At 42.6% G+C, this 25,865-nt stretch overlaps 1 protein-coding gene across 7 annotated transcripts in view; it reads right to left on the reverse strand.

The window, feature by feature from the left end:
* The window catches only part of fbrsl1 (fibrosin-like 1), a 262,394-nt gene that overhangs the window by 68,270 nt on the left and 168,259 nt on the right, over positions 1–25,865 (reverse strand). For all 7 annotated transcript variants that reach the window (XM_029511662.1, XM_029511661.1, XM_029511665.1 and 4 more), the window contains one exon: positions 18,388–18,417. In XM_029511662.1, coding sequence (XP_029367522.1) covers positions 18,388–18,417 — 30 coding nt within the window. The remainder of the gene's footprint in view (positions 1–18,387; positions 18,418–25,865) is intronic.

Raw genomic sequence — 25,865 nt, forward strand, 5'->3', positions numbered from 1 at the left:
AAACTGAGTGAAAGAGGGAATAGCAGTAGTAGGCTAATGGAGTAGTAGCGAGGGCATAGGGTGGAAACCCAGCAACCCCCTATCATGTGTGGCCCTGCTGAGACTTTAATCTTTGCCTTCTCAGGTAAAGCCATGTCGCAAGCAAAGAGAAAGAGGGAGGGTTAATGAGCAGCATCAACTGCTATCAGCATCAGCAGTGCCAAAGCTCTTGGCCTTTATAAAAGAATCATATCCTTTCACCCTAATTAAGAGGCAGTGCTTTTACCTGGAGTGTGACCCCTTTGAACCTGCTCCTTCTCTCTTTAACAACCAACCTGAACCCCACGCACTTTCAATCTGTCCATCTGGTGATTTCTTCCCCTCTCTGTCTAGATCCCCAAAGCGTGGGGGGGGATATTTGTATTTCTTCGCCAAAAATGGCCAAGATTCTTTCTAGTGTTGTCATCAATCCCTGCTCCTTGTTCCATCAATTTCACTGACTCTACGGCGTAGTATTGTGAGCTTAATCCATTGGAAGTCCTATTGGATAACCAGGGAGTGCAGTGAAGCACAGGCCCCCTATCTCTGAATTCCCCTTGATTGTGTCTCCATATTTCTGTCTCTTCTTCATTCAAAGTACGATGCAACAAAATAACCGCAGCAGGCATTATTAATGAACTAGAATGGGCAAGCAGGGAGGAGCTCATTTCTTATTTATGAGACACTAACCAACTGGCAACCTCCCTGACAGTCCTATTAATGATCTTTAGTGGCCCTCAGGCCATTCCATCTCCCTCTCTCATTCCGAGTACCTGTCTCCCTCCCTTCCTCAAATCCTGCCAACCCACTTCCCTCTCTGAGTGAACCCCCCATACTGGCCTTCGTCTCTTAACGTGGCAGGATTGAAGCAGGGAGGGAAGTGGAGGGGTGGGGATGGGAAGTGGCGCAGACCTGTAATTTGTGCAGGGGATTTAGACATTACAGGGGGAAAAAGGGCTCTCTTGGGACCAGGCAGTTGATCAGCCATGGCCCCGGTGGAACATGCCAGACAAATAACAAATGACAGCTCTGTGATTAAATCAAACCTTCTACTTTAAGTGTTGAAGTATCTGCCTGTCACTAACAATCTAGGGCTTGTTAAAGCTCCCATCCCTTCCTCCCCCACTTAAGAGCCCTGCCTCCCTCCTGCCATACAGTCCCATCAAGCTCCCATTCCCTCTTCATTCTCAAAACTCCCCCTCTCTACCTTCCCCTACCCCCAAAACACATCAATCAAACAGCTCCCTCTGGACATCCTCCCATAGTCTCCCTTCAAGCTCCTGGCTGTCCATGAAGCGACACACCAACACACCAACACCCACTCTGCCGCTATCGCTCCTGTGTAGGAAAAAAAATATCCACACTGATAAACGAAGAGGTTTAACATAACATTTAAAAATTCATGCAAAATGGATAAGATGGCTATTGCAGCGGAATAAAATAATAAAATGAGTGCTACCTATTCGAATCCGCATTCGAGGTTTACTGCACCATTGAGAGCCATACCATGTGAACCAAAAAGTATGGTTATAGTTCAATAGCAGCATCATATATTAGCTTATAATGGCTTTTTTCTTGACAAACCAAAGTGAATATTCATCAGTCTAAGTGTTCATGAGGGATGACCACTAAAATGATGCTGGATTCAAAATCGTTTCTCATAGTTATTGGGATATACTTCAGCAATTTTTAATGAGGCTTGTACCCTCAGTTGCCTCGACTTGAAATAAGCCATGTCAACGACATTTCTGGTTTTACTTTTTACATTTTAGTCTATAGTACCTATGAGCTTCAACTGTTTCTGTTTCTGATATTGAAACAAGACACGACTACTTAATCAACTGCAGCTAAATCTCCTTACAATATATCTGATAAATGAAAAGGTGAATAAAATTTACCTTTTAAATAAGAATTGGAATTTACACAAGTTTTTTTGTGTTGGTTTTTTTTTTTTTTTTTTTATAATGGAACAGAGAAAAAAGAAACACACTAAATTGGGCAGTTTTAGTTGCACTTCTTTCTTCCTGCCCACCCAAATCATCTACTTGGTGACTTTGCACACCCATTCATTCAGGGTCAGCCTCAAGCTACTGGTACACTCTAACACTACAACTAACAGCTTAGACACCATATAATGAAGAGACAAGATCACGATGACAGCAAAATAGGTTGATATTTAGACCCACTTCTGTGTGAGTGTGTAGTACTGTTAGCTCAAAACTAAAGCAGGAGAGTACAGTCTGTGGCTACATTGTTTGCAGGTGGAGGATTAGCCTTTAGTCATTTTTTTTTTTTCCCCGACTGATAAATTTGTTATGAACACTGAAGTCCACACCTACGAACTGTTATGCGCACTTTACAATCGGGTTTTGTTAATTTTGGTTACTTTTATGTGGTTAGTAAAACGCAGGCTGCATAATGAATTTTGCACTGAATTTTGCTGTCTAGTACTTCTCATGTGTTGCATGCACAAAGCATCCTGATATTACGTATTTAAATGGTACAACCTAATCATACCCAACTATCAACACTTTTTGTATTGTGCAACTACACAACAGTAACACTGCTTCATATACACGCATGATTACCAATCTTGACCATTTTTGACCAGAGCTCTTAACAGGCAGTGTTTGGGTTTTTGGCTCCTTTATTTTGGATCCGTGTCCTCTATGCGGTTATACTTTGCATCCTGTTGACATGAGTCACAACAGTCTGTGATGATTATTAAAACACAGCACCAGTCTCCGACCCATCTATGTAACCTTTTCATACAAAATGAACATCACTTCACCTGGCAGGCCACAAAAGCTGCCTACACTGGAGAGACACACACTGGGAGTGAAGCTGGGGCCATTGGGGGGGAAGGGCAGGGAGAACATTTATGATTTCATTCAGACCAAGCTCTTCCATTACTGCTCGCCTGATTCTATCAGTGGATTTTACTATCTACGGGGATAAATGGAGATGGCATTAATCCCTACGGTGGACCCATATACCTTTAACAGTGAAGCCAACAATCCCTGGAATAACAAACATTTACAAGTGCCATAACTGGGTGCAAGATATGAGAGACGGGAAAAGCTCGCCCAGAGAAGTTACCTGACCTTATAAAATGTCTGACTGCACAGCTGCTCTGCTGCCTGTTGGGCAGGCTGTTGATGTTTGAACGGTAACATGATTTAAGGCTAAATTAGTATTCATCACACCAGTCACAAGCCATTAATCTAATATCCCCAACATGAAATGATATGCAAATTGCTGCCCATTGTAATGCTGCACCATGCACCAGTGCTTCAAAATGGCCACTGCTGCATCTGCATCACAAGTTCTGCACAATGAAAAAATAACCACCAACCACCTTCCCTCCATATAAAATGTAGCTGATCTCAAAATGCCTGAAATATTTATGGACCTAATTTGACTGAAGCAGAAATAATAAACATCAAGAGACCGCAATTATCAACAAATGTCATCTATACAAATATTGGCAGCAAAATATTGTTTACATATCGTATATGAATGGCATGTCCAGGTTTATTCTTGAGATGTTTAACACCAGAGCTGAAAGCTATTCATCTAATGGCTTTTGCATTTCTGACTGATAAAGTCACACTGGATTACAGTGTATTCCGAAACTCTCAGAATCTGCTTCCCATGTTGCCCACAGCCAGCATTCAAATGTTCAAGTGTGTGTTTACTTCAGCACTCAACGTTTAAGGTGGACTATCCCCTTAACAATCCTTGTTGCCCATATTCCTAATATTCACAGAGATATTTCAAGGTAATGCACTTTTATAGAAGTTACTTTGGGCCTATTGAGCCCATTCAAATATTCAATGAGGAGAAATGGTTTGAAAAATAAACTTCTCTTAAGATCCCAAAAGCTCACTTTGAAAATGTTCCTACTATACAGCAGTATAGGACGTAAAATGTGCAACGTGTTTAAAAAAATAACTTATTGCTTTTTTTTTTCTTTTTTTTTTTTTTTTTTGCTTCAGTAGATGTAACCAATGGCCTGAGTAGCAGCATTCTTTTATTACGCACACACTTTTGTATGTTAATGAATAATTGCCACTCAGAAGAAATATTTCTGATGAGCAATTTTCAGCTTGGTTTATCCAAAGATGCTGAAAATATTGCTTGCTGGAAAAGGTGATTTGCCTGGCTGATTTTCAAAATGTGTTAAATGTTTCTAAACCTGCTCGATGGACAGAAACGGAACTGTGGAACCACCAAATACCACATCTGCTCCCCGGCTCTGATACCTGTGCAAATTGCAGGACCTGGCCTCTTTCTAACCACCATCACTTTGAGAAAATGAAAATGAAGCCACATTTCCACCCACTGATGTTCTGTGAATATTAGACAGTGGGTCAACAGTCCACTTGTGCGCCTCCAAAACCATTGAGAAAGATTAAGAACACGCAACTAGATGAGCACAATCTTTATCAAACACTGAAAAACAATGCAGAAAACATAACAAAACATTTGTTTCGTGTACTCATTTAAAGAGTTTTACATCCTCATTATCACTCCACACATCTTTTTGTGTTTCACTACCCAGTGGAGGCAACTTCAGTGAAAATGTAGGTCATTTGCACTACAATGTATTCGCTGTTACTATTGCACTAGTTGCATTTAGCTTTTATCAACAAACAAATTTCCACCACCTTAATTTGAATTTCTCACTCAGTACAAAACTCCTTCGCGGATATGAGGATAGACAAGTGCCAAATGGGTAAAGTGTGTAATTACATCATATTGAAGACATTATGGTGCGACTGGCAATGCTTAAACATATACCACAGGAGTGTTTACCACATATGTTTATAAACAGCTGAACTTGTTTTGTTTGTCAGTATTCATTAGCTTGGAGCTCATTACCCTCAATCAGTACTTTACTGTTCACATTCTAAAGAAGAATACCACATTTATTCAACAATTCAATTTTACAAGTGATTTTCCTTGTCACTCTATACTCTTACTATAGTTACAAAACCAAGTAAATCACTTATGCTGTGATTGATTTGGCTGTATGCAGATGCGGTGAAGATGAGCACCTATGTTTAGGGGTGAACTCATAAAATAATGCATAGTCTCCAGAGGTCGGCAGTGCATTCAATATTGCTTTTAATAATGATTAGATGTAGATAGTGTAATGCTGTTGCTAGCTTATATTTAGACTATTTAGGTTGGAATTGGAGACGTCTGGTTTTACTAAGATTTGAATCCAGAATCCAAAACAAACACAATACAGATACAATGACTTTTCACACCTCATCACAGTAAAGGGGCACCAGAGGACAATTGTTTCTGGCAAATTGCCCCGCTCTGAGGATGAGGCCACAGTCTGAGCTGTGTTGGGGAATATATCTGGTGACAGATGCTCGGGAGACACAGGCCAAGGCGAAGGTCCAGGGAGAGTAATTAGCACAAACGAAGCGGCTATGTCGTTAGCTGGTCTTTATTAGCCTCTGTGATGAGTTCAGAGGCCATTAGTCTCTGGTGATCAGAGGCTTCCCTTGTTGGCCCGGTCCATTACTGGCGTTTGTGATCGTGTGCGTACAGTGTTACAAGGTGGTCACATGTCTTATTTGCCCTAAACAATCTGAAATCAGCTCATGACTGATATTTGTTTCTATTATGAAAGTGATCCAGTTTACTTAACATATATCCTGTGACATTCGAGAGCAGAGAATATGTTGTTCTTGTTTGTATTCTTCTTTAATTCCAGGTGTTTAATGTTACTGGCATATATAAGACAATGGCATGAATATGCATTTGCTTTCATCTTCATGGTAAAAGAAAAGAAAGAACTGGGTATGATGGGCTAAAGTCATTCTCTTCTCTTTGACTTTGCTGAGTTAACTGGCTTATGTCTCAGCTTGTTTCTACCTCTTGGAACATGCAGATGAATTGAAAGCGAGGAAAGAGGCAATGTGCAAGAAAAATTTCACGATAAACATTCTGCACTTAATTATGGAGGTGATTAAGTATGCCACATGCTAATTGCTAAAATGACATTGTAAATGATTTCTGAAGTAAAATGCCACTGCCTCCCGTTCATTTATGTTATTTAATTTCATATCTGTATGAAGTACTGAAACGTGCCTAACCTGGTGGGGAACGTAGCACAGACTGTCATGCTCTGTAGCTGATGTCATATCACTGTCTGTCAGGGGGGCTCTGGGACATTTTTTGTACCTTTCTTCTATGTCCTGTGTTGCATGCTGGGAACGATCTGCCTTATGTGCTGTTCCTCTTATTTGCCTGGGCCCTGAGAGACTTCCCCGCTAATGTTCCCCTCCTGTTTTACAGCAGTACTTCCTGAAACAACCCCCCCACTAGTCATCAGATGCTACATTAAGGGAGCACTCTGAAGTCTTCCTCCACCACTAAGGGCCCCTGATAAATAACTTATGGGGGAGAGGATTCAAAACATCTCTCCTATTACTAGCCTCGATTCATTTTTTACAGTCTCTTGGGCCCCACATCTGTCCTGCACTTCAAATGCATCTGAATGCTCTGAGATACTTTCCCTATTCTATCCTATGGGATCCATGTAAAGGTAGAGAGGGAGTGTGAGGTGGTTGTTGTGGAGAGAAAAGAAAAGGAATATGAATAGAGTCAAGAGCTTTGAGCAGAACCTGATGAAGGCATCTCTCCGATCACCTTCCTTTCTGACTATCCTCCATGGAGGGGAAGAAATAGAGCATTTCAAGGAGAGGGAGGAAGGAGGAGGGAGCAAGAGATTTGTGGTTGAAGTGTCATGGTCCGGCTCAGAGCTGCCAGTCTGTCAAATTATAAGACGCCCAACAACTCAGCTTTTTCTCACTCGCAATTACAAATTAGTCCATTAGGCTGTCGGCTGCCTGTCCCTTCTCTTCTCTGTGCTGGAAGGGGTTTTGTGTGTGTGTGTGTGTTTGTGCATTTAGGCCCTGAAGGGTGGGAAAAGGGAGGAGAGCAGATGGGAGGGGACCTTCCTTGGGTGGGAGATGGCAGTTTTCAAGTCATATAACGAGGCAAACAAGCAAACCAACAGTTGTAATTTGATGTGATGTCGACAGTAATTGTCTTTGATGCTGTGGGGTAGACGCGAGTGTGGATTGGGGGCGCAGCGGGTTGGCCTTGAAGTGGTAGTTATGGAATATAAATTGGGCCTGTTCTCTGAAGGTAGGAAAAAAAAAAAAATACAGGCACCCATTTTTGTGAGGCCATCATGACAGTGATTTTAGTCAACCAGCCTATCAGCTTAAATGGAATCTAAATTATCAGTGAGAGCAGTGAGAACCGCAACATATCTCAGCTGAAAGAAGCCCACTTTACGGAGAGAAAAGCATATGTGCTACATGTATGGACTTTGATAGAGTCAAGATGGCTTTCATTGATCTGTTTTATTAAGACCTTGATTTCTATCAGCTTTTGAATCAGGCCTTTTCACATTTCAAGTAAATTCACTCTGAGGTCCAGATCAAAGTGGTGCATGAGACCAATTTACTGTAAGGTAATATTAACTGGAGACACTTATTCAGAAAGGTGACAATGTGAATCACACAAAAATGTAATTACTACAGTATGCCCTTTTCCTCAGTGACTCCTCCTGACTTTTCTCCAACCTGTGTGGCACCTCTGGAAGGGAATTTTATTTTTACAGAACAAAAACTTGACTTGCCACATCTTCTCTAGTGGGCCCTAAATTACCGCCTTTATTACAGTATATTCTGATGCAGATTTCAAGCAATTTGTGCGTAGTTGATTTACAGTAAGTCCAACTGTTTCTCCCTTCTGGCCATTATTGTAGCCTGTTACTAAATGCCAGTGCCCACATGACTATTTTTGTCTTGAACAGCACCCCGTGGATCTAGGTGGAAAGTACAACCAGTGTCTTGAATTAATAAGATTGTTCTCATTTTATTACGAAGAAAGTAAAGCTAATGAAATCATCCTGGAATTAAGTTGTTTAAGGGCCACATTCTGATTCTTGGTGGACGGTAATGAGCATGCTTTGCGGGAACCCCCTCCAGCCTCCTCTATCTATGTTGAGCTACTAACACTGCTTTCATCCAGCCAGCCTTTAAAAAAAAAATAGGGACAGAAGCAAGTCTTTCAAAGGACAAATATGGTGTGGGGGTTCGGGGGAGCACAGGCGAAGTTAACAAGCAGGGATCTTACAGATTTAAAGGTACAGCTAAAAATTTATGGAGGCATGTTTGGAAGAGGGCCACAGTGAACAGCTTGGCCAGCTGAGCAACATCACAGCGGGACGCCTAATAAGCCCTACGCAATTTTTCACCCCATATTTTATCAATAAAAAAGCAGTTTAAACAGCCTCCCTCTAACCGCAGCCGCTGCACTGCCTGCCATCTGGAGCCCTCTTTCATTTTATAATCCAACTGTCATTAAAATGCTTCTTGGCAGTTTACAGCTCGTTCCCCCTGTGCAGATGTGGAAGCGATCCTCAGACGGGGCCCTCTGATCAAAGTGTTTGCTGCTGTCAGACAGAACACTTACCACCCTCAGGCTACCTTCCAGTCCTATCCGGACTTAATGCCTTCTGTTATTTATTTATTTCCACATTTCTGTATTTATCAGGTGCACCACTCCCAGCAGAACTTAGGTCAGCTCCAGAAGCTGGCAGCGGTTTCCTTGGGGTTACAGAAGAAGGCTTGTGATTGGGAGGCTGCAGGTTAGAAATGCTATTTAGGTGCTGTTGGGTAAAGCATGTGACCTAACGCTAGATGGCTAAAAGAAGATAACAAGAAAGCCAAAGCGTTCAATCTGACCTACTAGTAGTATTTTTTTTTCTATTGGATAGATGCAGCTAGGCTGAAAACATTTCTAAGATCCAAAAATAATGACAAATGACAAATGACATTTGTTTAAAATTTTTGGTCAGTTAGCTCAAAAACATAATGCATTTTACGCAGTCATACAGCAGAGACACTTACATTATATGATGAAATATCCGTGCCCATTAGAAATGGGAGTATTTTATCTATGAATCTGGTCATTAGAGACATTTTGTTTCTCTGTGTGCATGATTCCACTAATACAAGTACGAGTACAAACACTACACTATACATGATAAATTACTTGTATTTTATGCCAAAACTAATGAACAACAATTATAAAAGATAATATTCAATAAGAGTGAATAAATATGAGCTTTGTAACCAAATAACATGAGCGCTCCTGGCAGCAGACACAAAGGTGACAGCAGTGGGTCAACCCGTTGGCACCGTCTCTGTATCATATCACGCTGCCACATTCACTGTGTGCACATGCATGACTTGCAGGCTGCCCAGTGACCCGCAGCCTCCTCACTGATGGCGGCGGTGCGGCGCGCATGGCGTTAATGCTCCAACCGGGTGTTGATTGAGCTCCCCCAAAGCCAGTGACGCATGTTGCCTTTGTTTGGCAACCGTCCCGGTGTAAGAACTGGGGCCATATTCCGCCTGTCATTGCCATGTGTTCGCTCTCCTCAGAGCACAGCGGCTGATGCCACTCAACCACCACCCCCCTACCGCCAACCCCCTGGCATCTCTGTGGGCACTCCAGGCCTAGCAGGTCTGCACTAATGAAGTCAAATTAATTTAATGGAAGCCCATGCCGCCTGCATCTGTAGTGCCTGGCAGGAGGACAGTTTTAATGGTTGTCTCTGTCTGTGGTTTCGAAACCTCAAACATATCCTTGAGCTATACCTTTTCATTGACGAGTCGAAGCTGTAGCAGCATGTCAGCATCAGTCGTGCTAATGTGCCCTGTGTGACTCGGAATTGATCTTCAGTGTCCATAAAAACTAAAGTGCTTGAGAGAGTTCCACAGTTAACTTTGGGGAGCAGCCAGGTGTGTCCACTAATTAAAGCTCACTGAAAAAAGGGAAGGAAAATAACTGGCAAATGAACATGAGTGACAGCCATCGTTAATACCTGCTTCCCGCTGCCCTCTGAGCCTAAAAATCCCCCCCGTTAACTTTTATGGCGCACCCTTTGATACAATAATCATTTTTTTTCCTGTAATCTTTCAAGCTCTGTACCTTTTCCCCTGGCTGGCGCAGATCAAAGCGGGCTGGTTTTGTGCATAAGAGACTGCAGAGGCTGGGGTTTCTGGCTTAATTGAAGGCAGCTGGCCCCTGTGTGTGTTTGGGCCTGATTTCAGTGTGCTCTCCAGGGTTCTCAGCTTTCCACATCACATACACATTCACTCACGGAAAGTTCCCTCCAGAGCCCAAGTGACGCGAGAGCCTGCAAGGCTTGAGGTCTGGCAGTCACCAGCTCATCCACAGGCATCCAAGTGTTTAGATTGACTTGGAGATGCTCAAGTGGTTAGGAAAAGAAAGATGGAGTATGTTTCTCTCAGTGGGTGGGAGACGGGATCAGGCTCAGACCTCACTTCCTTTATTGTCCATCATCACTGTTATGAGCACTACGGATTACCCTTTTCATGAAGATGTAAAATTTAGAAACTTCAGTAGGAATTCTTTGGTAAGTGGAGGCGGAATACAGATTCTCATGTAATAACAATGACTGTGACATGATTAATGCGTATTGATTTTCCTTGTAAATTTCTAGGAAAAAAAATATGACAAATGTATTATTTTGCTGAGTGGCCTCTTTGTCTGTGAAGGGAATTGAAGCTCTCTAAACATTTTTGTTGCAACCACAGTGGACTGAAGCTCATTTACTGATGTATTCCTGGCCAAAGAGGAAGCAACGGTTCTTTAGGGAAACATTATCCACAATGGCACTGATTCCTAATAACAACAGGGAATTCTATATTTATCCCTGATTGCATATGCCATTTGTTGTGGAGGAAAAGCAAGTCCTCTTGCATTAGGAAGTCTTTTGCAGATAAGCCAAGGCTGGGACAGACATGAGTCTTGGTGCGCCAGCTTTAAATGCAGACAAAGTCTGTCTTGCATTTCCAGCCAAAAGAAATGTGTAAGTAATTACCGTCCAACCATGTTTATTGAATAAAAACCCACTTAGGCATTATGTTTATGCACAATCAGAAACACTCAAATCTTACACGTACACAAAAAAACATTTGTCTTTTTTCCTCTTTCCACAGAACATCTGCACCCAATACAGACTCAATTTTACTTTTATTACTCATGTGGAAAAATGTATATAGTGCTTGGATTGTTATTCAAACACAAGGCACTTGAAAAGCAATGAATGCTGTGCCATGCTGCTCTGGAGCACAGTGGACTCACACTGAGCATGGGCTTAGTCAGTTTAGCTGCCTGTTTAACTTTGTGTCACTGAGCTGCATTGAGAGTATTTCCTCTGCTATGTGTTACACTTTACTTGATGTTCCTTGAATGTTCATAAGAGTGCAGCATTCAAATCTTATTATAAACGAAATGAAGTTGATTCAGGTTGATTATAATAACTTGTTTTTATATTTAACTTTATGGGTTATTTTACAAATTATACAAATAAAAATGAGTGCACGAAGAATGTACTTGCACTAGTCTTTTCAATAGTGTGATAATCTACAGACACATGCAGTAGAGGTTATATGTAATATTGGACCAGAGCTCGTGCAATACTTCACAACTTGTCTGGTTTGACATAGCTTGCCACATTCTATCACTGTATCATTGAACTGGCGAGAGCTCTAGCATAAAATTGGGCAATCAAGCATTTTACCTGGCTGTTGCTGAAAACTCCTATTATAGAACCAGGGCTCTCTGGAGGGAAAGACAGTGTTTGAGCAAAATCACCTCTAAAAATGGATCTGGTCAAGGTGGAGGAAAAACACATACCAAAACCTGATGTTCATCGAAGCAACAATAACTCCCTCAATAACAATGATCACGAGCTGTTGAACATGGCTGAGTGGTGACAGGATTTTCTCACAGAGTTAGCAGAGCACTGGTGTTTCACAGACAGGAGGGTAGGGTGTGTGTTATGATTTTAACAGAACAAAGGGGCGACTATTTGTTCTATTAACAGTCTCTGCCAACAACAACAGTTTCACTGAGAGGAGGCAGTAAATGAAAGAAGATTACAGTCTTCGATGCCATGCTATGTTTTCACGCCTCCTCTGTTAAGAGTGGCTGACACGGTTTTGTTTGCCACAACCCTTCTATTTTCATCTGCCATGCCAACATCAGTGCTAACCTTTAAGAGGGAATCTGGACCAGGCTATTGGGTGGGTGCCACATCAATGACGCCGTGGCCATGTTGACTGTCCCTGCGTTGCTGTATGACATGCATTGTTAGTGACAAGCCGTCTTTGCTGATGTCAGCTGGCTGTGTCTGCTGGCTCGCCCTGCAGAAGCTCCAAGTCTTTCTCTGTCATCTCGCCCCTTCTTCCCAACATGCACTGAGGCTTGGTTTCACCGCTGAGCATGCCCTTACACTTACTTCCCTCAAAGCATGCCTAGTACACACACAGACAAACACACACACACACACACACATACATCACATAATGCTATGACTAAGGCTGCCCTTCTTTACTTTGACATACTTGTTTGGTAAATGTACAACAGATGAATTGTTTCACAACCACAAAAAGAAAAAGGAAAAAAGTGCCTGCAGAGAACACATTATTTGGAGCTAAGTGCAATGAGAGCATGTTGCAAACAGCTCAATATAATTTTAGGAGACAAATGTTTCCAGGTTCATCGGAATAACTGGATGAGAAACATCATGAAACCACCTGATGGAAATATTTTATTTCTTACTAATCTAGAAATTTGGAAGTCATCTTTATTTTCCTCTGAAAGATGATTATGGCACAAGTCTAACCTTAACCCTTAAACTCCCTAAAGCATCAGCATCAGCATCAGCAAATTAAGCGGCAAGAGTTAATTTTTAAAGTTGTGTGAGAATCGTTCTTTTACGTCACCACATTTAAATTTTGTTTCTGTTTCGACATGGCCAGAATACAAGAAAATGTGGTGAATAGAGGAAGTAACTATATAAGCCAAAAAAAGAGAGAGAAGGAGTGAGGGAGAGAGAAAGACAAAAGCTAGAAGAGGAAAATGACATCTCCATATTAAGGCCTGTGTTGCCGGTGTCAGTTCTAATTTCACAGTGCCTGTGGGGAGCTGAATGCAACCAGTCAGCTCTGGTCTCATCTCGTTCCTCCTCCATTTTGAATCAGGGCCGGCGATCCCAAGCTGGGGGGAAAGGAATATTACTGGCAAATTGGTTTTAGATTAAAGGAGGTGGCGAGGCATTCTGCTTTCTCAGCTCTTTCCCAGGTGCACTTAATCTAATTTCATTAAAGAGATGAGGACGGATGATCACTTGTGTCGAAACATTAAGCTGGTCCATTTTTCCCATCCATAAAAAAAAAAAAAAAAAAAAGTTAAGGTTGTCAGCGTCCTGGTGGGTGGCCTGTTTGTTATTGAATATGATGACTCTCTGGGACCAATCTGGAGCTTGCAAAGCAGCAGGAGTCAGGGAAAGTTATGTAGGAGGGAAGCCATACCTACATGAATACATATAACTATTGCTTTGTTCCTTTTGCAAGATGGGCGCAGAATGAGGTAAACGCTGACTGGTAATGGCAGATAGTCAGAAGGAAAAAAAACAAAGAAAAAACAAAACAAAACCCAAAAAACACACCTAAATAACTGGATGAGAAAAGAAAGAGCTGGGGACGGTGGTGGTGTTAAAGGCTAGATTTAAATCCCCACAGCGTGCTTGTCTTCTTGTTGTGGGTGCGCTGCCAGTTGCACAGGGCACATCCCCCAAACACAACAGTTGGGAGGATACCACTAGCTGGCGAGCCATTACTGATAAGCTGGTAGAGCCGCTCTGACGCAGTGATATGGCATTCATTCTGCACACAGCGGGAAGATAAGGGGGTAGAGGAGGAATTAATGTGTCAATCAGAGCCTGTGTGCCGCCCTGGCAGATGAGTACACCAGAGCCATAAAAGAGCTCATAGACAGGATGTGGTAATGGTCCTTGGAGACTCCCCCGGAGACAGATACACTTTCTGCTGAGTGACTGCTTGGCAAATAGGACCAAATAGAATTAGCCGACCTGGGTGTCCTCTGCTGTGCTATGGTTGATGCAGCAGTGACCGTGGTAACGCATCTGACGTGAGGCTGCTGCGTCCAGGGCTCGGGAGAACATGAGCGTCATGCTAACGTTTTGTACACAGAGATGGTGACTATATTATTTGCACAGGAGAAAGAAGACAGAGGAAATTGGAAGAGCCAGTGAGGCTGGCAAAGTGGGGCCTAATGGAGATAGGATGACACTTCAGGAGAGTGCATGAACAAACTGAGAAGGAATAAATTCCACTCTATGTATTTTTCTGCCTCTCCAATGAAAGAAATTGACCGTCTTGACTTGGAGTATCTCAGATATGTCAGAGGTTGACAAGATTGGCTGGTTGATAGATTGCACATGTTGAAGAGAAACTGATGGAAACTGATTCTCGACAATTCTCAATTCTTAACTCTCAACTGAATGTACAAATGAAGCTATTAAAGTGAAAGTGAGTACCTCACCAGTGAAAAATATCGAACCACCCTGTGTGTGAAATAACACGTGTCATATATATACGGCCAGTCAAAAGTTTGGACACACTTTCCCTTATAATTGAACCGGAAAGTGTGTCCAAACTTTTGACTGGCCGTGTATATCAAACACTGTTGTTATGGTGCCTTTCATCACAGATGCCACTATTACACAAGCACAATCATTCATATTTATGAAACACAGCTATGGTGTAATAGGGCTGTTAAACACATTTTAATCAACTGACAGTCACATAAAACACATTAAGCGGTTTAAAATATGCAAACCAGGATGAAAGAATAAATGTGTCCCCTGGTCAATCATGTGGCTTCAAACAAAACTGAACACATAGTGTCATTGTACAGTATTGCCATGTAGTTTACTTACCATTGATTAGTTTCTACTTGAACAGCTTAAATGTTATGGCTATATGCAAAGACGCCTAGTGCAGCTTAAATAACAGTAATGACAATGAAAACATTAACATCCGTTTGGAATCCATACTTACCCTGCTTTCCCTCCAGGTTACCAACGTAAACAAGGCACTGCAGGGTCAAGGTTCTTTTTTTTTTTTGTCTTTTGCTCTTTTAAGTGAGAAACACATTAGGAGTTCTTCATTTAATCTAACAGGCTTTGCAAAAATGAAATGCTAATAATGTGCACACAATAACCAGATTCCATGTTTGTTCAAGTTTTTGCCATTCAACATGAAGATGCTGCACGCTGAACCACAGCTTGACGTGCTCCTGAAGCGCGTTCCCACTTGGATTCTTAAGCGACGCCACGCGCACGATACGGGCGAGCGTCACAAAGCGCAGCAGTCTAAAGTGACTTTGCTGCAGCAGCATCCAGTCAGTTTTATTCAAATACAGTGTAACTGATTGCACCCTGGGGGCACACCTGGAAGCAATATTCTAATTAAGTTAATCTGTGAAATCCTGACAATGTGGGTGTTCAGGTGGCTGCTAATCTGATGTGAAAGGAGCCTTTGTTTTCATTGGAAAGATACGGCAGAAGCTGGCACCTGTTTCAGCAAAACGTTGCAGAAAATTATCGCTGTCGAGTTATCCTGAGTGCAGCCAATTACAAATGACAGTGTTTGTCTTCCTCCTCATGGAACTCCAATTTTTACACCATCCTTTTTTTTTATGCTTGTAGTGACGGCCTGTCAGGGTATTTTTCCCCAGCATTCTTTTTTTTTTTTTTTTCCCCCCCAAAGCAATTTGATACGGTTGATTCGCAACTCTCATCACCCTGTTTATGATAATGTGTGTTTCTGAGGAAATGAAAAGGTCAGCGCTGCTTTAGCTTTTATCCAGATGTTCTCAGTTTCTTGCACTCTTGGCAGATACATCGACAGTGTAAGATTCCACAACAGTGAACCTTGTTTTGGAATTAAGACTATCGCTCATTTCCATTTCCTGTTGGCCACAGAGCAAAGCTGTTCTTTGTTCAATAGCTCTACTCCTGGGAATAGAGGACTAACCACCATTAGAACAGTGGAAATATGAATAACACCTACCTTTGAGCATCTATTCTTTCTTAGATAATGTGATGTGCTGTCATATTGGGTGTTTGTTGGTGGGTTCTTATGTTGGGTGTGGTGCAGTTTCTTATGAGTCTATGTAACAATGTTATCTTGAAAGGGACATCATACATATTTGATGCTTTGGTATCGAATTTCATATAATATTTCATAACTTAGAAGAAGTGTGCTCAGAATCTATTATCAATGTCCATGTGCACATTACAGCCACAAGCTGATCCAGGGAGAGCAGTATGTTTTCTTCTCTATGACAGTGGTATTTGTCACACACCTGGATTCATTCATTGTCCACCATTATGTAAGCTCTTTGAGACATTTGAAAAGGCTTCAAGACTTCAAGCTTCAGAACCTCAGAACTGAGAATGGAAACCAAGAACTAAGAGCAAAGCTCGAAGAGACATGAAAAAGCAGGTACAGGATGTAAGAGTGAAAATAACTAACCAAAGACAGATTACCGTAGCCTTAGTTCCCACATTCTTCTCTGTGATTATGTTTTTTGCTGCACTATTATTTCGCCGCCAATGGTCTGCGATTCACATTAATTTGTAGATGTCATGTTGACAGAATAAGTGGAGTGCCACCAATAACGAGCTTCTCACACAGCCAATATGCAGTAATGCGTGAAAAAGATAACTTTAGGAACGCGACCTTGTGTTTGTCGTGGATTTCACTCTGCATTAACTCTTCTTGATTGTATTTCACTAGGTCTGAACAGACAATCGGCTTGAGACAGTGGACTGTGCACCAATTGGTGCAAAATTTAACAAACAGCTGAAAACTTGGCAGCACTGTCTAATAGTCCGCCATGTCTTGAACTGTATCCCGGCCCACTTAAACTTCTGCCAAACGCCTAATATGGACCTGTTTCACTGAACAGACAGAGACGGCGGCTGACAGCTTACCAAAAACATAGCAGCATTGCAGAATTTTCACAACACTACCAAAGCCTTACTTGTTTAGTTTCTCTTCTGTTTCTTTCACAGCTGCTGTTTAGTGCTGTAGTATCAAACTTTGGATATTAAATGTCAAGATTTGTGACACATATAAAACTTTCATGCAACTGATAGACCAGGAGGGAAAACAAAGCCCTGAAAAGGAAACACTCGGAGAGCCCCTCCACCTCAGAGTGATACCACAGAGCCGTATGGAGACTGACAGGCCTGGTTCGTCTCTCTGTCGTGTCAACTAGCTAGCGCCCTTGGTTCCTTCTCGCTTCAATGAAGAGATAAAAGCCTATTGACTTGCCAGGCTACAGTTAATGCAAATTGGGCCTGCTATCAATGTATTATTTATAGGGAGGGCTGCAGACATTTCCACAGAACTGGGAGCTAAGCTTACAGGAGATTAGGCATGCTATCTCATTCATTTACCAGGGAGTAATTGCTAAACTGTGGAGGAATTAGGATGTGAGAGGTTCCTCGAAGGCGTTTCATCTTGTAACCAGGTGGCCGCCAACAGCCAACCACCTCCAAGTATATGATAAACAGACACACAGACGTGAAACTGATGAAGTAAATCTGTCAAATTGTCAAATGGTTAATATTTGATGAGATCAGTCTAAAACATTAAACCCTGCCATGCTTTCTGAAGCACATCAGGTTACTGGTGGTGCACAGACTGTGTACACAGACAACCACTGGCAGTAAAACCAAGAAACACTTTGTGAGCAACACACCTTAGGTTACTTCATCTAGGCAAGAATAGAAACTGCACGAGCGAGCAGCTGTGATTTCTGGTTGGTATCTTTGATTAGGTTGCGGTTGTTAAAGTGCGTCGTAAAACACAATCAAATTCACTTCCTTCGTCAAGCTGCTCTCATCTCACATTTTTTATCTTTGGTTTTGAGAAAGACTGGAGCGCATTTATGTGAACGAAAACATCATCAGTGTTGCAAAACTATTTACTCTGAAATGATTACATAACATGCAAACACAGATATATAACATATGGGAAAACAAGAAAGTTGAGTTTAATCTTATGACATGGTACATGTCCTATGATTATATGCACACATACTGTAGTGTTTATGTTGCATATTTTAGGATCTTGGCAAGAAGCAAAGACACATTCGGGCATAAAATGCTCCGACAATTATAAATGCCATATCACTACAACAGAAAACTAGCAGTGGAAAAACGCATTTTGCCTGTAACACATTTTTCTTGTCCCTTCCTTTTTGTGTAAGATGCAAAGGGTCTTTTACCCCTCGTCTTTTTTTGTTAACAACACACTTTGACTGTTTCCCTCTCATAGTCAAGAGCTCAAATTTGTTATTCACAACTCTCAGCCATCTCATGTGGTGGGTGAATAAACACAAGAAAAACAGTCCTACCTTGTCGTCAATGTCACTCTCGCTGTCGCACTGTAACAGAAAAGAGACAGACACAGGAAATATTAGGAATTATTCATTTGGTTCCCTCCAGCAGCTCATAATCAGTGCAGATGTTATTTTTGTGTGCAACCTCTCATTCACTGACAGCTTTCAGAGCAAACGGCAGAGGATGAAGAGGGAAAGTAGAGTCTGGTAGTGTATGAGAGTTTTTCAAGTTTCAAAAGCAGCACAGACAAATTGAATGCCATTCTGGTCTTTCTGTCGTCAATTCAATGCTGTACATTTACAAAAGATGAAAAACCAAATAATACTATACAGTGGGTTCTATTATGAAGAGCTTGTTCAATGACTTTGTATTCCGCTGCAGCTTGTCATTTAGCCTTTTAAGTGTGCTTTAAAATTGGATGATAGTATCTCAAGGACAGAGAGAGCTTAGGCTCTTTGAATGGTGAAACACAGTGCCTATTAAAAGTGGTATTTCACATTTGCTTTGTGACAAACCAGTATTTAATTTGTATGGCAGACTTCTACGGGGATAAAGAACTAAGTAACAAGAGAGGTTGTGTTCTGAAATACGCCTTGTCTAGCACGGTCAGAGGCCAAATCACCTTCTATTCAGTCAAGAAGTGAAACGTTTTTTTCTTCAACACTTTAGATTTCACAAGTCATTTAAGCATTAAAATACAAAGTGATCAGGCTTAAATATCTGGAGAAGAGGTGTGCCGTAAAAAAGGGAGGAAAAAAAGGAAAAGAGGAAAAAAGAAGTCAGACCTTGTAACTGACAAACAATGATGACAATACTGCAGATACCAAGTACCAGAGCATTCCTCACATGTTCATAGGGCTTGATATAGAGCTTAGACTCTAAAGAAATATATCTTTAGCAAACCGTTTGAAAAAATGATTAAACAGACCATGCCATGTATATTCATCTTTTGTCTAAAAGAATGTATGAAATGAAAAAAACCCTGGCTTACAGTGCTGGATTGGCTTTTTAAAATTTTTATTTCTATTTGACACATCCCAACTTGTCCCTGCTGAGACAGGGGATAACAGGAGTGGTCGAGCTGAAGGCCAGTCCCACTGGACCTCCCAGCTGGATGCATGAGGAGCAAAGTAATTCAAGCGAAGAGCGACATAGACAGGGAGAGGGCCTCCAGTGAAAAACTGCCTTCAATCTGTCAATTAAGTCCCTGTGGCAACATATTTAAGTGGACCCTCTTTATTTTGTTTGACTCTCTTTCAGAGCTGCGCACAATGAAGAGGGAGCTGGGTCAATGGAGCCACAGCGGGCCTTTGTTGCAAGTGCGGTGGGTCCAAATGTATAATTAAGTAACGAGAGTAATCAGTACAAGGGCTCAGTGGCCAAGATCTCTCAGGAGAGGAGAGGAGAGGGTAGTGAGGGAGGGAGGCCTCAGTGGCCTGTGATTCATCCAACTCTGCAAAGACAAGGGATACAGCAGGAACCCTTGCAGGAAAAAAAAAAAAAAAAACTTTAAGTGAAAAATGCTTTGACTTGACCCCTTTGGGGGGTTTATTGTTGTGTTTGCATCTCTGTCAGAAGAATAATGACTCCTAAAAAAGATCAGAGCTCCCACTGTTCATGCTGGAGCATTCTCACACAGGACAAAGAACAAGACTATACACCTGTCTCAAGACAAATAGAGCAAAATGATATGTTCGATATGAGGCTTTCTACCAGCTGAAGAGATTACTGTTTATGATTCAGAAGCCTGTCAGTGAGCATCAAGAAAAGTAGTGTGTAAGCAAAGGAAGGGTCCATCATAACACTAAAGAAGACATCTCAGAAAGAAAATGACCAAAAAATTCCATTGTGCTTGGGTGGATATGGTGGAATCTGTAAGAAAATATTAGAACTGGCATAGAAAAATATGTTTGTGTGTTTTCTTTGTGCCACATTTATTTAAAAAATATCTTGGAGACTTGCTGAAAAATAAGTGGAATGGCTCATAAGAGGTAATGACCAGAAATAATAAAATGAGAAAATAAAACTCATTTCACTGTAAGTATAAACAAGCATGCATTGGCAATGGAAATTAGAAACACTGGCCACATTTCAGCATAACATGTATTTTCATGGGTAATATTTGCAAACCCCAATTTCTGGGTTTTTGCTTGTCAAAAGAACTTCATTACAGAGTGCTGGGCATTAAGAAGAGAAAATGGCTTAGGCTTCTTGTCAGTCAATTCCCTATTCAGACTGCGAATTCTGAACAAATTAATTGTCAGCCATTTCTATACTGCTTGATAGAGCTGCATCGCAACCTGTAATCACCCCCCATTTGTTCCCGTACAACTCAAGCATTTTATCTGAAGAAATAACATTCCCAATAATGTTTCTGGACAAATGTTAAAAAAAAAAGGGTGGGGGGGGGGGAGTAAAAGGGGAAAAAAAGGAAAATTGATCTAATCTCCAACTTCACCCCCTACCCCCAGGAAAGTGGTGTAAATGTATTCTTAGCATGCAGCTGAACGGATGACTTCCATCTCACAGCGGTTGTGAGTTCCTCTCTATTACTGGGGGACGATTTTAAACCCTAGGTGATGGAGATGAACAACTGGCTGGGCCCATTCCCTGGGTGCATGCTTTGCTTGTTGTTGTAGCAGTAGCCATGACACAAGAGATGAGGCCTCAGAAGGCTGGAGCCGGTGAGGAGAAAAAATAATATCAAAAGAGCACAGCATGGTGCTTATCCTTTTACAAGAAGCCTGCACTGCAGCAGAGCATAAAGAGGAATACTAGCTATGGCTCAGTCAGACACAGGGATAGACACAGCACAGCAGGAGAGAGAGAGGCAGGTGGAAAAGGGGGAACAAAACACCAGTAAGACCAGGCAGGGGGGATGGACAGATGGAAGCAGTGTTAGAACAGGGTTGTCAGGACTATATGTGACTACCCTGTTGGGCTATTACACTTAGTTGAGTCAAAGAAAGGAATTCAATGAACGCACGACTGGCCCATGTTTGTGAGCGCATGAGCTTAAAACGGGGACCACATCATCCTATGCTATTTCCAATATCTACACCAAAGAAAAATGTTTTTTTATCAAGGCTATACAAGAAAACCAAATGGTGAAAATGCAAAACCGCAACCCTAAACAGAAGCCTCCCTTAACAGCATGTCTGGTGGTCAGAGGGGACATTGTTAAAATCGGAGCGATATGCTGCTCACTAAGCTGCCTGACAGCAGCCAAGCCCCTTGTGGTTTGTGTCTCTCATAGATGTTCACAAACCAAAAAAAAAAAAAGGGAAAGAAAGAAAACTGCCTGACTCTTCAGAGGCAGTGAGCAAGCAGCAACATCTGCACCTGGCAACCGCCAGCTACGAAGGGTAACAGGGGACCCGCTTCAGCGGATGGCTCCACAACCCTCCCTCCCAGCTCCCCACTGTCTTTCCAACCCCTCCTCCCGGTAGCCCGCACATCAGACGGATAAGTTTGACATTTACACAGCTTTCAACACTTCAGAGACAGGAGATTTATTCCGCCAGCGGCCCTCAATGGAGCCAGGCCTCGACCTGGGCTGGCCCCCATGACAACCCTGTAGCTCAGCGCTGAAATGAGGCAGAGCTGAGGAGAGAAGAGCAGGGAAAAAAAACAGAGAGAGGCAGGGATGGATGTCTCGATTCTCCTGGACATTTTCTCTGGCAGATTCCGATAGACGTGCAAGGGGAAGACAATAAGCGTTGCGCATCCCGGAGCACATTAAAACGACTGGCCAAATTAATCACACAGTTCCACTTGTCACACTCAGAGGACAGTCTGCCATGAATTCTGCCTCAGAGATAGAGAGTGGAATAGAGGAGGAACTTACTCAGCTATGCAAATGCTGGCATGGTGTCAAAAACTGTCTGTCTGAATACTGATTTCAGCCCTATACTTGCTGCAAGAAAAAACAAAAAACAAAAACAAAAACAAAACAAACAAACAACAAAAAAAAAAACAAAACAAAACAGGAAAAATAAGAGCTGCCAAAGCTACTGGCATGTAAGTGTCACTGTAGTTTTATACCGAAAATACATAGAGCACTAAATAAAGGAAAAAAAAAGAGAAAAAAGAGTATGTACACGAACAAAGTAGTTTATCGAAGTCATTTAGGGTGTTTATGCTGTAAAGTATCTAAGGACTTTAGAGGTTGAGAGAAGTTTACCATCGTCTTCAAAGCATCGATCGGGGTTATGGAAATGACAACTTGATTAACAAAAATATAAAATACTTTGCCTTGTACCAGTGACTCAATGCCTTTAATCAAAAACAATATTAAAAAAAAAACAAAAAAAAAAAAAACTGTTTGCATGAATTTATAAATGGGCTACAAAGGTTGATTTCGGTTTAAAACTTTAAACTGAAGCAGAAGAAATAGCTTCAGTTCTGAGGACATCTTTCTGGGGAGATAGACTGAGATACCCCTGATTGTAAGAGAGAAAGCACAGACAAGCACAGAACTCCAATAGTGAGACCGCACAGAGGGGGTAATGGTCCATTTAGATAGTCGAGGACCAAAGCAGAGTTGGATACTAGAGGAACAACACCAATTTCCTCCCGCAATTTCCCTCCTGCAGAGGCTAGGATGAAGTGTGGGGACGTACACACCGTGGCCACTCTGATAGGGCATGGAAGCAGAGCCTTGGGCCCAAAGGGGGACCTCCTGCGGGGCCTGAAACATCAACAGGCTATCTGAAGGTCTCTTTGGCCTTGTGAGCAAGGAGCGAGTCTTACTTTAACTCAGCTTTCATGATTTCTCAATGGGATCTTTTGGTGTGTGCTCAAATGTTTTCAAGCTCTTTGGAAACAAACTTAGAAAGCCAATTGTTTTAGGGTTTACAGACACAGAAGCACTGCATATGCCTCCCTTAACCATAGAGAGAGAGAGAGAGAGGAGAAAAAGTGATTACTTTTGACCCCACTAGCTGTATCAAAAAGCACCACCTAGCAAAGTGATTTGATCACAGGATCAAATCTATACAGCCATTTGACCCTTGACCTCCCCAGCAGGCAGCATGGGAAGTCAGCTGATTACCCCAGGTCAGCCTAGGAGCTCAGGATTAGGAAAGTATTGATCTGAGCGAAGATGTAGGCTCCAGAGGGAATGAGATTGAGAGAAAAAGCTCTGCCGGGTAGAAATGATATCGACCAGCAGAAGAGGTCTAGACAGGCTTGCGCGTAAAACCATATTTGAGCTTGGGACCTAGGAGGCTGTGCAAACAGAGAGATGGCTTGGGCAAAAGCTCCTATCACAGAGGCCCATTGAAAGAGGCCAGAGACAGAATGAGTGTAACGGAGGCTCGAGGAAGACAAGCTCGGAGAAATGCTCTTTGCATTAGCCAGACACAGAGGTCTCTGATTCTGGGCTGACACACTTAAGGGAAGAGTCAGCAGGGGCCATGTAAATCTAGCCAGGGTGAGGAAAGATATAGTCCTGACCCGTGGCCAAACTAAGCAGACTTCAACATTACCCAGAGTCCATGTAAACAGCACTGAGTCCTGGCAGGGCTCTGTTTCACTTCCATGCAAAGCATGTGGTTAGGTCAAGGAGGAAGAAGGGGAGGAGATCCATGGACAGATTGATGGTGATAGTGGTGGGGGTAAAGCTGAAGACCTGTCCCCCTTCTTCACTAAATCAAAGGACTGCCTTGTCACTTCCAACGAGAAATCCCTCAACCTTTGCTTTCAGAGCTGCCTGGGCTGCTGCTGTGATCTTCGGAGTAGTTTGGCAAGGGAAAAACAGACAGTGCTGGCAGATGTACGAGGGAAGAGGGAGCATTTATTCAGCTCAGAGAGAAAGAAGAAAACTGACAGAAATCTGAAGGGACAGGGAATACACAACTGTGCTATGAATATAGTCATGGAAAAAATAGGAACATTGGTAATAGAGAATGAGAGGAAAAATATGATTTAGGTTATTTTATTTTATTTAAATTTTTTTTTTGTCCGTGTCCCGTCTTTCAGAAGGCTCCCTTTGGCTTCGTCTTAGCCTCTGCTGACTGTAGCTAGCTGAATCTCGCTTTCAGAGGTGAACGCACACACATACATGCGTGTACTACCCTCAGCACCTCCTAGTGTTTTGACATGGCCGGGGGCCCGGTGCAGCTGAGCTGCAGTGGCAGACATTGGGCATTGGAAATTTAAGTCGGGGCGTAGGAGAAATTAGGCGAGGAGGCAAGGAAATGGGATGTTGACTTGAAGTGGCCCTGGGGGCAGCTGAGAGTCTCCCTGTGCAGCTCCACTGGCTGCCTGACAGTTTGATGGAGCGAGTGGAGGCTTCCCCGCGGCCCGAGCCGCCGTCTCTAACACTGATGTAGCTCAGTGAGGAACAGATTGAGCCTCCAGGCATTGCTCTGTACTGCTACTCCCCTCCTCTCTCGCTCCTTCCCACCGTCTGTACTGCTACTACTAGCTCTGTCTCACTCTCACTAATCCTGTCAGGCCAGCACAAAGACACATGTACACACAACACATACGCATGCATATACATACTATGCACGTTCACACAAAATCACGTACAGTATGCACACATAAAGACACTTAGATACACAGAAATAACAGCAACACCCATGGAGAGCTTGGCTGCCTCCTTCCCTCTCTTCCCAACGACAGTAATGTGATGAGAACTACAGATGCTGTTTACTGAGCTCTGGCTGACGCACGGGGGAAGGAGGAGGAGAGGGAGGGTGGGATGGAAGATGAGGCAGAAGGAGGTAGAGTCAGGGGGCTGGCAGGCCACAGCCATAATGAAAAGAATCTGGCGGCAGCCCACTGTGTGCTGGTCATGAGAAGCATGTGCTGCCGGGGGGCTCTACTGCTAATTTCAGGGGGCAGCCAAGCGTTTCACGCTAGACTTGTCATCGGGCCAGAGGGGGCATTCATACTGGGTGACAGCAATTGCAAGAGGGTGGGTTGGGGTTTTTGGGAGGGGAAGCAAAGTGAGTGGGAGAAAAATTCAGATCCCTCCCCCCTCCCTGTACCTCCTGTCCCCCTTCTGCAATGATCAAACGTTATTGTAGGCAGGCTACAGAATTACAAATGAGTGTCCTGTGGCAATGGCCAGAACTGGATGCAACTGCTCTTTGCTCTGCTCTCTCCTCAGGTGGCCATAAGGGCAACACCTCATCCACCAACCCCTGCTGTACTACAGGATTTAATACTTGCATTTTCCTAGTTAACATGACAATAATGATCTGGTACAGACGTGGGCTGTTTATCAGCCCACACACCACAGACACAGATACTGCTTGTATATGTTGTTCTCCACACAGGGCTTGACAATATGGATAACCTCATAACCTTTCTCTGCCAATGTCAATTTTATTTTATATCCCATTATTAATTCATGTAGTGGCATAGTAAATATTTTGGATATCTCTGACGGCTGACAAACTATTATTGTCTCACAGTAAAAACCATGATGAGGAAATGAAACCCTAGCTCTGTCCCTGTCCTTGGCTGCTAGCACCTTGCT

The sequence above is a fragment of the Echeneis naucrates genome, chromosome 9 (genome assembly GCF_900963305.1).
Source record: "Echeneis naucrates chromosome 9, fEcheNa1.1, whole genome shotgun sequence".
NCBI classification, from domain to species: domain Eukaryota; kingdom Metazoa; phylum Chordata; class Actinopteri; order Carangiformes; family Echeneidae; genus Echeneis; species Echeneis naucrates.